Source organism: Bos taurus, chromosome 13, assembly GCF_002263795.3.
Source record: "Bos taurus isolate L1 Dominette 01449 registration number 42190680 breed Hereford chromosome 13, ARS-UCD2.0, whole genome shotgun sequence".
NCBI classification, from domain to species: domain Eukaryota; kingdom Metazoa; phylum Chordata; class Mammalia; order Artiodactyla; family Bovidae; genus Bos; species Bos taurus.
Window position 1 is genome coordinate 65,763,570 of NC_037340.1, and position 13,878 is coordinate 65,777,447.

At 41.4% G+C, this 13,878-nt stretch overlaps 1 protein-coding gene across 12 annotated transcripts in view; it reads right to left on the reverse strand.

Moving 5' to 3' along the window:
* Positions 1-13,878, reverse strand: part of NDRG3 (NDRG family member 3) — a 63,297-nt gene that overhangs the window by 23,219 nt on the left and 26,200 nt on the right. For 9 of the 12 annotated variants that reach the window (XM_025000557.2, XM_025000554.2, XM_025000558.2 and 6 more), the window contains 5 exon segments: positions 5,597-5,702; positions 4,470-4,590; positions 2,607-2,669; positions 1,304-1,364; positions 221-307 (listed from right to left, as the gene is read on the reverse strand). In XM_025000557.2, the coding sequence (XP_024856325.1) occupies positions 221-307; positions 1,304-1,364; positions 2,607-2,669; positions 4,470-4,590; positions 5,597-5,702 (438 nt within the window). 12 annotated transcript variants of the gene reach the window in all.

Below are 13,878 nucleotides of genomic sequence, written 5' to 3' on the forward strand. Positions count from 1 at the left end.
ATGGTTCCTTTTTGGGAAAGGGAGGAAGCATTAAGAGCAGAGTTGGAAATATTCTGTATATTGACTGAGTACACGGTGATTACATGTGTAAATATTCATATCAAGCTGTATACTTAAGACTTCTTGCCCTTAACTGTATGAATGAAAAAATAAAAAAAAACAGATAAGCCATTTTGAGAAGGGACTAAGGGATGAGCCAATGGATACTGTTTGGTCTTACTTTGGAAGCTGCCCAGTCAATCCAGCCTTTAGCACAAGGGTCAACGTTAATGAGCACAAGACCTTCCACAAGCTCTGGGTGATTGAGCTGAAACGAGACAAAGACAACAGCATGAGAGCCCCATTCTCAGCTTCTTCTAAAACTACTGGAGTGTAGTTAGTCAACTCTTCCTAGGCATGGATGCCTCAGATTTTTAAAAAAGGTCAGAGAGGTGCTAGGGAGGATATTTAGAAAAACAGCTCCATAAATCTAACTCAGCATGTAGAAAAACCAGCTTCCTAAACTGCCATCAAATGACCTTGCCTTGCAAGGATCTATGGGGGAGACGGTTTTTATTTCCACAGCAGAGGATGTCCACAGCTATCTCCACAGCTGTTTAGCTCAGGGTGGGTCTACCCTCCTGGGCAGTACCCTTGGGACTACATGACATAAGGGGCTGTTAAAGCTTAGACTGTCCTCAATAGCAACTTCTTGTTTTGTTACCACATGAAGAGGTAATACCACCCTCAGAAGATTGTCCTATCACCCAGGAGGCATTTGGAAAAATCAGTAAGAACATTTCTATGTAAACTAAAAACTTCCCAGCTTACTTTTTCCCCTCTGATTATGCTCATTATAGAAAATGTGATAAAACAGAAATAATGAAGAGCAGGAAAAAAAATCTCATTATTATCTAATTACACATCATCAATCTTAGCATTTTGGTATGTTTTCTTCCAGTTCTTTCCTATGCCTATGACAAACTTTTACCTGCATCTGTATTCTAACCTCTTTGTTAAGGTTATAATATATGTGAATTATGTATCATAAGCTCGTCTTATAAAATTTTAATGGCTGTAAGAAATTCCACTTTAAATGTTCTCTGAGAGTTATTTTTTATTGATGATATCCTGCCCGCATCTCTTATTTTTTTAGGTGCTAGAAGTACAAAGCAAGGCTTTATACAAACTAGTATCTGTGGACACAATTTATAGAAAAACAGACATAAGATCCATGACAGTTCCTTCTCATTTAACACAGCAGTAAGAGCTGTGACCTAGGCAGTGCCTTAAGGGTGTTGAGACTAATCCTCCATGTACTTACTGCAAATCTGCTGAGGATGTAAGCTCCAGCTCCAACCCCAATCCCAATGATGCTTTTCAGACTGTAAATGGAACACACCAATATGAATAGGGTTAACTCGTTTGAAGGGAGCATGGCATAATGGGAAAAATACAACTGGATTCAAATCTGGCTCTGATGCTTACTAGATGGAGAATTTGGTTAGGTTTCATTAACTTCCCAAGCCTGGGTTCCCTATCTATAAAACAAGGATATGATGACTTCTAAGTTGATTTTAAAGATTATGTGAAGTATGACTAAAACATGGGAGTCATCCTTGACAGCTCACTCTCCTATCACCTCCACACCCAACCCATCAGCAAGTCCTATAGTCACCTTCACAGTCCTTCCATCTGCCTTCTCCTCCATTCCATCCTCTGGGAGGCATCTAGTGCCAAGCTATCAACATCACTTGCCTGATTGTTGTAATAGTTTAACTGGTCCCCTGCTTTTTCTCTTTTACCCCTCTTTAAACCTGTGGAGATTCTCTCCACAGCTAATCTTTTTTTTTTTTTTTAAAGGTTCCTTTTGGCAGTGTTTAATTTATTTATCTTTGGCTGTGCCATGCAGCACGCAGGATCTTAAGTTTCATGACGAGGGATCGAACCCATGCCCCTAGTGTTGGAGGCATGGAATCTTAACCACTGGATTGCTAGGGAAGTCTTTAGAGTAATTAAAAGAAAAATGCAAACAGCTTTATTGATGTGCAGTTTACATATCTAGAGTGATCATTTTAAAAGACTAAATCAGATACACTCCCCTGCATAAAACTCTTCAGTGTTTTTCTTTGCCTTTTGAATAAAATCCCGAAGTCTCACCTGATCTGTCAGATCTGTGTAATCTGGTTCTTGTTTTAGTTCTCAAATATCACCTTATGCTTTTCTCCCACTTGTTCACTTGGGTCAGGCCTTTTGGACATATTCCTTCCGTCTGGAATCCTCTTGTCCTGGCTCTCTATTTAGGTAACTCCTTTTTACCCTCCAGGTCTTAACCTAAAGGACTCCTTAGAGAGGTATTCCTCAGTTAGCCATATTTGGTAGAGCCTGCTTTTATTCTCTATCACACATCCCTACTGATTTCTTCTACAGCAATGTAAGCCGTGACTATTTGTTTGTTTCCCTGTTGTTAATTATTTTCCATATCAAAATGTAAGCTTCACACTCCATAAGGGTAGTGACCATACTGTTTTGATTACCATCATAGCACCCAGATCAGACACATAGCAAAAAAAAAGTGTTTTTTTGAAAAACAAAAACCACATGGAAGAACTACAGAATGAACTCACTTTAAGTGGGTGAGAACAGGAGGCAGCATTTCGGCCAGCTCATCCATGGTTGGGTACTGGTACCTGAAATCCAGAAGGATACCTCCTGAATTGGAATGCACTCAACAATTCCCAATTACTAGAACAATTAGAAAAGTACAGAGTTCTTGAAAGTGAAAGTCGCTCAGTCGTGTCCAACTCTTTGAGACCCCATGGACTAGTCCATGGAATTCTCCAGGCCAGAATACCGGAGTGGGTAGCCTTTCCCTTCTCCAGGGGATATTCCCAATCCAGGGATCAAATCTTGGTCTCCTGCATTGCAGGCGGACTCGTTACCAGCTGAGCCACAAGGGAAGCCTGCAGAGTTCTTAGGTATTTCTGATCCCCAAATAACTACTTCAATTGGGGTTCAGGTTCAGTAAACTTCTACCAGTTAAGAGTCAACTCAGGAAGTGGCTTTTGGCTTGCTGCTTATGTTTAGGCAGCTAAGCGCAATAGTAAACAAACATTTACTGGGCCTAGGGCGCTTGGTCACAAATCCTGGGCTCTTATCATGAAGGCTGCTTTGTTTCACTTAGGCATAGAATAACCCAGCTACTTTATTATTTGCTTTTGAATTTGGTTCCTGATCTAAGTCACTGGATCCTAAGATGGTCAAGCAAGCCCAAAACTGACTCAGACCAAGAATCCAAGAAAAGTAGGGAGTGTCCACATAAACTGCAGCATCAAAGATGAAAGAGATCTTAAGACAGCTTCCTACATATGTGGCAGTTCTGCTCTACATTTGACAGAGATGTCAGCCTGCCTCTGCTTGAAACACTTCAAGCACTGGCATGCTTTTGAACCATTTGTGCATAAAACAGAAAAAAGGAACTGTGTCTAAATTTTGCTGGATATAAACTGGTCACTGGCCAGTTTGTGTTTAAGGGACAGAAATGGCTTGGACATAGTGAATAACAGATTCTGGAGCCAGACTGCCTGCGTTAAAATCCCAGCTCTGCTACTTATTTGTTATGTAGGCTTGGACAAAGTACATAATATCTTTGGACCTTAGTATCCTCACCTGTAAAATGGGAATAATAGTAAACCTATCCCATAGGGTTTTAAGCATTAAATGGGTTAAGTATGTAACGCAATGTTCAAGATTACTGTCTTGAGTACGGTGTAAATGTTAGCTGCTATTTGTCTGCAACGGTCTACTTCACAGCAATCACTGGCAAAGGCAGCTCTGAAGATAAGCAAAGAGGGGAAGGATGAGCATTCCACAGCTTGTGGTTTCACTCCTCCCCCAAGGTCTCCTCCATAATTACACTGTCCAGGGAAGAGTCAGGGAGACTGGAGCTCCGCCACGCAAAGCAGATGAGGCTGAGAGCTCCACGTGCATGTTTGGTCAAACGCACGTCTACCTGACGCTGCAGCTTCTCTGAATAAATGATTACACTGATATTCAAATTCCTGTCACCGGACTGAAGATCAGGCTGGCGAGGTGCTCTCAGGAAGCTCAGAGAAATCTGAGTTTTGGGTCTAAAGGGAGTTGCGAGTTCCACGAGGGGGAAAAAATGACAGGTTTAAAACAGATGAAGAAAGGGACAGACAGAAGACAGTAAGAAGTGGGTGTTCCAGACATGACTGTCTTGTGATTGGCTCCCATTTATGGAGGGCCAATCCTGGATATGGGAAAACATACAGTCTTCCTGAATAGACTGTCCATGACAGTTCTCCCAGGGTGAGGAGAGAAAGCAACTGGACGGCTGGTTGACAAGGTTGACACAACCTGCAGGCTGTGCTAAAACCAGCTTGGAGGGAAGCACATGGCTAGTGCTCCCACTGGAGCTTTGCTCTCCGAGTGCCTGTTTTCCAGAAGGGTCTTGCTTGTGGCCTTACCCAGTTGGGAAGGAGGGTGCACCTTCCTGCTGGCCTGGGGCATCCACATGACAGACAGCAAAGTGCTGGGTGATCTCCTGCATGTCCTCAAAGTTAAAGAACGCATTGAAACAGGATTTGTCTGTAACAACAAAACATTCGAAAGTCACAAGCTCTTCATTTCGTCTCACTTTTCCTCTATTCAATCAATTCCATATCATCGTCCTCTCTTACTCCTTTTAAATCACTATTTCACTAGAATCAAGTATCTGAACAACTGTCTGACTCAAGCTGCCCTAAAGGCTGACTACCAGACGTCTCAACGGCTTGAAAAGAACATTTAATTAGTCCTCAATTCTACAGAACATCTACAGAGTAGAAGCCAATCCTGGTGTTTCACAAAACAATCTTATACCCATAACACTGTCATTTTTCATGTATCTTATTCCCTACCTGATACAGAGATACTGACCATATCCCAGGAGGCCTGGCTAAAGTGAGTTTCTTGTTGCTTACATTCACCATGTGGAAAACTTCTCACATGGCAAAACTGCTAAGGTGCAGGGAGGGTTACTGCTTCAACTTCTACTGCTTAAATTCCTTTTCAAAAGCTCCAGCACTAGATTGTAACTTCAAATGCAGGTCACCTCTGATAGCCAGAGGAGTGTGAAAGAAACACATGTAATGCAGATTCCGTGGACCCGGGGCTAGGGCCAGAATCTTATGTTACCACCTAGAAAGGTCCATTTAGAGTCATCAGGGAAAGGCTATAGCAAGGATACTTCTAACTCATTGAAGGGCTCATAACAAAGTTAAGCTCAAATTCTGAATTTTCTAATCTGAAATATGAAAAAACCCAGAGTATTAATTAAAAAAACAAACAACTGACTTCAACTATCATATAATCTTCAGCCCTTTAGCAGATGTGACACAAAATGAGATAAAATCCCAGTATTCCCCAAAATGCACTTAGCTGCATACTTCCCAGGAACTTCAATTCTGCCATTAACACAAGTAGCAACGAGGATAAGGCAGAGAGGAGAAAACCTATGTTCTATTAGAATACTGGGGTTTCTTCTGTGTTTTTAAAAAATATACAAAGATTATGTGTTATAACAAAAAGGAACGGTATAAAATCAAATACATACGATTGAGGCCAATGTCATGGTATGTTAGAATGACCGGTCTGTTTCCCTTCGGCAGGCCTCTGATAGTGACGTGGACCATACCGTGAGCTGTTTCTATGTCATGTTCCTGTAACAAGAGAACGTAAAGGTCTCAGCAAGGGCAGGATGCACTGCCCAGGCTGCTGAAGTTTCACGATACCTGAATTCACCACTATTTCCCACTAGCTGGGGCAGGACACATCACTGAACCATAAGCCTACTAGAGAGATGCTATGTTACATAGGATAGTCCTATTTTTTAATTCCTTCCAGATAAACAGACAAACAAATGAAGAAAAAATGCACCTTATCTACAAAGCTCACTTTCTTAAGTGGGGGAAGCCAGGGTATCTGCTGAGAATATATTCACAACTGGCTATGGTGAGATCAGCAAGTTGAATAAGAAGCCAGGAAAGACCTGGAGAAAGGTAAGTGAAGGAAGCAGAAGATATGAAGAAGCTGCTAGGTAAAAAGGCAGAGGTTTCAGATCCTCTAAATGCATGTGCAGCAACTGATAAATTCAGTAGCACCTATGAGTGTGACTATCTCAAATCTCTCCCGTTCCCTGGGAGTTGCCCTTCTGTGCCATCCATACAGCACAGGGAAGGCTCTTGGCCACCTGGCTTGCAGACTGTAACCTTATGGTTATGGTTCACTGGAGTCCGGTGAACATTTGGTCCATGCTAAGCCCTTTCTTAAGAATGTGTAATTGGGACTAAGAGATTCCATCCTTAGTTTGGTTCTTCTCTTGAAAAGAGAAGTAAACTTGGGAGCTTATAATAAGCATTTCTACTGCTCTGATTACTGATTCCAACTGTGTATAATAAGCATTTCTACTGTTCTGATTCCTGATTCCAACTGTGTATGCCATTAAGTTCTGAGACATCTCCGGACTGCCTCTGGTTTAAGCTATTTGGGTGGGTTTGTTCCTTGTATCCCGAAGGATCATATCCAAGGCAATGAGTAAAATTTAAGATGTAGTCAGAGCACAGCTCAGTTCAGTCAGTTAAGTTCAGTCGCTCAGTTGTGTCCGACTCTTTGCGACCCCATGAATAGCAGCACACCAGGCCTCCCTATCCATCACAAACTCCTGGAGTTCACTCAGACTCACGTCCATCGAGTCAGTGATGCCACCCAGCCATCTCATCCTCTGTCGTCCCCTTCTCCTCCTGCCCCCAATCCCTCCCAGCATTAGAATCTTTTCCAATAAGTCAACTTTCACATGAGGTGGCCAAAGTACTGGAGTTTCAGCTTTAACATCATTCCCTCCAAAGAAATCCCAGGGCTGATCTCCTTCAGAATGGACTGGTTGGATCTCCTTGCAGTCCAAGGGACTCTCAAGAGTCTTCTCCAACACCACGGTTCAAAAGCATCAATTTTTCGGCACTCAGCCTTCTTCACAGTCCAACTCTCACATCCATACATGACCACTGGAAAAACCATAGCCTTGACTAGACGGACCTTTGTTGGCAAAGTAATGTCTCTGCTTTTCAATATGCTATCTAGGTTGGTCATGACTTTCCTTCCAAGGAGTAAGCGTCTTTTAATTTCATGGCTGCAGTCACCATCTGCAGTGATTTTGGAGCCCCCAAAAATAAAGTCTGACACTGTTTTCACTGTTTCCCCATCTATTTCCCATGAAGTGATGCACTCAATATGCCAGCAAATTTGTAAAACTCAGCAGTGGCCACAGGACTGGAAAAGGTCAGTTTTCATTCCAACCCCAAAGAAAGGCAATGCCAAAGAATGCTCAAACTACCGCACAATTGCACTCATCTCACATGCTAGTAAAGTAATGCTCAAAATTCTCCAAGCCAGGCTTCAGCAATACGTGAACCGTGAACTTCCTGATGTTTAAGCTGGTTTTAGAAAAGGCAGAGGAACCAGAGATCAAATTGCCAATATCCGCTGGATCATGGAAAAAGCAAGAGAGTTCCAGAAAAACATCTATTTCTGCTTTATTAACTATGCCAAAGCCTTTGACTGTGTGGATCACAATAAACTGTGGGAAATTCTGAAAGAGATGGGAATACCAGACCACCTGACCTGCCTCTTGAGAAACCTGTATGCAGGTCAGGAAACAATAGTTAGAACTGGACATGGAACAACAGACTGGTTCCAGATAGGAAAAGGAGTACGTCAAGGCTGTATATTATCACCCTGCTTATTTAACTTATATTCAGAGTACATCATGAGAAATGCTGGACTGGAAGAAACACAAGCGGGAATCAAGATTGCCGGGAGAAATATCAATAACCTCAGATATGCAGATGACACCACCCTTATGGCAGAAAGTGAAGAGGAACTAAAAAGCCTTTTGATGAAAGTGAAAGTGGAGAGTGAAAAAGTTGGCTTAAAGCTCAACATTCAGAAAACAAAGATCATGGCATCCGGTCCCATCACTTCATGGAAATAGATGGGGAAACAGTGGAAACAGTGTCAGACTAAGCCAGGACAAGATGCAGTCAGAGGTGCTGGGATAGTGCTAAGAGTGACTGGGTGGAAAATAAAGACTCTGTAGGAAAAGTAACTGAAATTTATTCTAGTCTTCTTCAATGTCTATGTTTCTTAAAAATACATTATCATGCCTAGCCTACTGAATTTTGCTGACAAAGTCTTTACCTATCTCAGTAAGTCTTAGAGTAGATGAAATAAACTGTGAGTAAGAATCCCAACAAAGGCAAAGGTCTTCCAACCTAACAATAAACCTCAACAGAGCCTTGGTTTCTTCACTCATGTACGGCAGAGACCAATCTTACACTAGTTGAACATCAGTGCATCTCAAATTATAGGTCCCAGGCTGGAGCAGATATCTCTATCAAATCAAACCACAGATGACTCAGTATTTCTGCTCTTCTCTATTACTGCTTGCTACCTCCTATTCAAAGGCTTAAAAAAGGGAAACAAGAAATGAAGGAGAGAATCAGGTCCTGTGAACTGGTTATGAAATTAAGTATAGGGTTTAGATGGAGGAACATAGAGACACAAATTCCTGTTGCTGTATGAGCATTTCTTGTGTGGTAAATGTCAGACTTCCTGGGAAAGGGAATGACAACTCACTCCAGTATTCTCACCTGGAGAATTCCATGGACAAAGGAACCTGGTGGGCTACAGTCCATGGGGTCACATACAATCAGACATGACTGAGAGACTAACACACAGTGTCAGACTTAGTGAGGAACCTCTCCACCAGGCTCATTCACTAAACAACTATGCATCTACTGAACTCCTACTACCAGACCCTGGGCTGAGCTCTGGGCACAAAACAGTAAGAGAGGCGTGACCCCTGCTCTCAAAGAGATTATGCTCTACATGCTACTGCTGCTGCTGCTAAGTCACTTCAGTCGTGTCTGACTCTGTGTGACCCCACAGACGGCAGCCCACCAGGCTCCCCCGTCCCTGGGTTTCTCCAGGCAAGAACACTGGAGTGGGTTGCCATTTCCTTCTCCAATGCATGAAAGTGAAAAGGGAAAGTGAAGTCACTCAGTTGTGTCCGACCCTAAGCGACCCCATGGACTGCAGCCCACAAGGCCCCTCCGTCCATGCGATTTTCCAGGCAAGAGTACTGGAGTGGGGTGCCACTGCCTCGGAGGCAGACAAAAAAACCAACCAACCAACCAACCAACCATAACAACAGCTTGTGATCAGTACTGTGAAAGAAATAAATAGGATGCTCTTAAAGAAAATCAACGAGGAAGATATTAACTCTATTAGCAGACAGAAAAGTGCAAATTAAATTCAATAAGATGTAATTTCATATATACCAGAATGGCAAAAAAATTTAAGTCATATAATGCTGTCAGCCAAGGTGTAGAGAAACAAGAACTTTCATACACTGTTGGTAGGCAGTAACCAAGAACAGCTACTCTGGAGAATAATTTGGTAATTTCGAGCAAAGTTAAGCAATGTGTACCCTACAGCAGTTTTACTTTTAGGTATAATCTAAGGCAATTCTCAAACATACTCAAACACACAAAAAGATATGCAGATATATATATATGTATATGTACATATATACATACACACTGCAGCCTTATTTATAACATCAAAAAACTGAAAGCAGCATATAAACAGTCATGTATAAGGAAATTGAAAATGGAATTATGACATATTCACATAATGAGATAGATAAAAATGAATGAACTAGAACTATAAGCATTAATACACAGAGAAAATCTTGAAAAAACAATGCTGAATAGAAGCACAGAAGGATTTGTATATGACATATGATTTACATATGCAGATTTCTTTAAAAAGCAACATTGCATAGACTGCATATGTTTATATACATATATTTAAAGTGCAAAAACTTGGAGAAGGAACATACATTAACTTTAGACTTGATTCCTTCTGGGCAGTGACCTATTCTGAAAGTGAATTTAAGGAGGCTTTGACCTCTGTCATGTCTTACTTCTGGAGAAAGAGTAAAGAGAGAGGGAGAAGCCAGCCTCTGCCAGAGGAGTGACACGACAGGAGAATCCAAACTGAAGAGAATGGGCAACAACCAGTCATCCAACAATCTAGTTGCTGGAGCCTTCTTTCTGTCATATCCAAGCCTTTAGTACAGTCTTGCTTAAGTATTCCAGCTTGGTCTCAGCTATGTTGAGAAATGAGTAAAAAACAATTTATACTTTGGCCCTGGGGGTTAGCAGGACCTCCCAAGATCTGATAATTAATGGGGATAGTGTGTGCAGGAAAGGCGGGAGGTGGGTGTGGAGTGAAGGGGTGGGGGATAGCAAGCTGTCAGGGAAGTTCAGATGATATGAAAAGGGAGCTATAACAGATGGGGCAAAACAGGACACATTAAAAGCAGACAAGGCAATAGGGCAAAGTAATTACTCTTGTCACCATTTCATAATCTGGATGAAATTCAGAGTTAAAGTTGACTCGCAAAATTTCAACTTTTGAGGGAGATCTCAGCCCCTATCTCCTGGGCTCTATCTGTCAATCTTGTTGCCCCACTGGAGCAACCCTTGGTTACCAGTATCTCATAGGGTTACTCTTCATTTTCAAAGAAATATGGAAAGAAAGGAGACACTCACCTCCATGTGGACCCGTAAATATATCCTTTGTGACCTTCTGTGGGAATGGCTTGAACAAGTCTCTGCCTGGAGCTGAGTGTGCAGAGACTCTGGCTGTGGAGCTGATTCGATGGCCAGGCAGGGGTGGTGCTGTGCCACCTTTCCACTTTAGTCAACTATCACCCGGTGCACAGGCTGTTTCTCTAGTGACCCCGCCACTCGCCCCAGCATTCTAGAGGGTGTGACTGCACAATAGAGTGCCTAGTAGGCTCTGGTCATAGATCTCCCCAGCACTCTGATTACTTACCACCTCCAAGGCTATGCACCTCTTAAGTATGATCTCTTATTCTCCAGGCTTATAAAACAGCCTGAGATTATACTGGTCCCCAACACACTTCTCCATCCTGGGCTGCCTCTCCCTCTTAATCAAAGATGTAGATAGATTATCTTTTTAAGACTTTAATAAGAGTTTAGGTTATTACCATTAATTGATAATAACCAATATTCACCTATTTTTCTAAGTCCTTTTCCTTCAGCTCAATGTGCTATCACCAGTTATACAATCTGACGTGTTATACCTCTCTGAGAATTTAAATTTTGACCACATCATGCCTGTTAGTGCTGCTGCTTCTCCCTGGCCAGTCTGAAACAGTTTAGGCAAACTTGTAGGACAACATACTTCTAGAAATATCAACATTCATATTAGTATGAATTTTATTCTGTTTCTAATAAGCAGACCTCTCTACGATCCCTGGGTGTAGTTTTTGTTATTTATTACAAAGGAAATTTTAATATAATACCCCATTACCTTATCCTGGATAGTGGTATAAAGTTCATTTGCATGACTTCATTTAATCCCATAGTAAAAGAATCTGTCTCCACAATTATTCAGCCTTCTGCCTACAAGTAAATGACATTTTCCTTTTTAAAGTTCTGTAATATGTTTTCCCTAATTTCAGCCTCAGTTCTCTCCCCTTTTACCTCTCACATCCTTCAGCCTAGTTAACTCAACATTCTTTCAGACGTCTACTTTTATTTTCCAGCTACCCACACTCTCAGAACTCTCACAAATCATGCTCTTCATTTGAAAGCTCTTTTTGCAATATGTCAAGATAAAATCTGTCTTTTCCTATCTTTTTCAAAGCCAAATCCAATATCTTCTTCAAACAGCCTTGGTAAACAATGAGGAAAAAGAGACTGAATGACTAACCTACATGCAATATAGCCCAGAACACCTTCAGAATGTGGACTGTCTAGTCCAGACAGGAAGAGGAACGGATTTGGCCAATTCAAACACCCCAATCTTTGGCCACGGTAGCAGTCCAAGTTTGAGAGTGTGACCCCCACACACATGACCCATGCCGAACCAACAAGACTCCTCCCCTGGCCTTTTCTATCAAGTTATAGGTAAAGATATTCTCTCAGCAGTGAGGCTGCTAAGCTGAAAGGACATGAATTTGGGGCTTTGGTAGCCATCAGGCCCATGCTGTGACACAGCTTGTCAGAGAAATAGTGACAGGGAAAGGGAACTGAGATTGGGGGTGGTGATACAAAGGCCTTAGAATCTATAAGGTTCTTTTTTCTCTGCAAATGAAAATAAAGTCAACTATATTCTTAGAACTTAATAATCAATTTCTCCTTTACCCGCCCCCCCCCCAAATCAGCAAAATCAAACCAACACAGCAGTAATTAACACAACATTGTAAATAAACTATACTTCAATTAAAAAAAAACCAAACCAAAAGGGGGCAGGTGTGCATCGTGAGGGGAGGACCTGTGAACAGAGGCCATCAGAAAGGAAAGGCACAAAGCAGAAGCATGGGTGGGTCAGCAACAATCCTAGTTTTCCAGGGAGTGGGTGAGTAAATAATGGGAAACAGTGGGACAGAGGCTGAAAGGGGGACTGGGGCCACATTCACGTCCTTTAAGGCAAGGGGAGGAGCATGGAACTGGTCAAGCTCCCTAACAGACTATAGCAGGTGGCCGAACCCCAGTTCTTTCCAAATACTTCTTTTCTGCGGAAGCAACTTCCAGTTATTTACTTCACTTAATTCTTATTTTGTAATAGTGCCCATTTACCAAGTGATGTGCGAGAGTTTAAAGCTGTTTAAATCCCTTTAGAAGAGGCAGTCACATATATACATCCTTACAGTAGGGTTCTATAAGTCAGTCCTCCAAAGAACTACTGCCATTAAACAGCCAGCATGAAACCACCCAGCCCTCAGCCAGGTCTGGAATTCTTATCCTAGGAATATGAACTCCACTCTTGTGAGTGCACTCCATTATCAGCATCTTCTACAGGAATATATATCCTGGAAGATAGCAGCTTTTCACTCTCCATTAATATTTATTGAGTGCCCCTCTGATGGAAGTGGAAGGCAAACTGACAAGATATGCCAAGAGCCTTAAGTGTGTTCATTCCAAGATCCATTTAAAGAAATAATCCAACGTGTATACAAAATTTATGCAGAAAATGTTCAATGAACTGAACAAATTATAATAACTGAACATACTATAAGGAATCTAATTTCCAAAAATAATGGAATAGTTAAGTCATGGGATAGCTATACGAGGATATAACAGTCAGCCATTAGAGTTTTTTTTTTCTTTTTGGCTGTGCCATGTGGCTTGCAGGAACTTAGTTCCCTGACCAGGGATTAAACACAGGCCCACGTAATGAAAGTGCCATGTCCTAACCACTGGACTGCCAGGGAATTCCCCATTAAAGACTGTTTTTATGAGAGTTTAAAAATGGAAATGGGATTGTGTTCTAATATTAAGTCAGAAAAGGAAATATATAACTGTACATCCAGTATGACCAATCAAATAAACTTTAAAATTAAAAAAAACTATACACACACAAACATAGCTCAAACTAAACAGCAACATGGCTGTCCCTGGGCTCTAGGCTTCTGAGCTTTTCTCTGCTACTTCTTAACTCTCTGTGCTCTCCAACTCTTCAACTATGAGCATGTACTCTTTTGATAACCAGAATACAAAAGTGAAAACTGGGAAGAAATAAAATACAGCTATCTCTAGGTAACAGGATTATAGGTACCCTTTAGTTTTACACTTTTCTGAATTTTCCAAATTTGATTATACACAAGAATTGTTTTTAAACATACAGCATGTTTACTCATGTGATATGCACACATTACACTACACATGAAGTTTTAGAAATATGTGAGAAATAATGATGATGATATTTATACAAACATAGTGATTACAACTTCATAATAAGTGT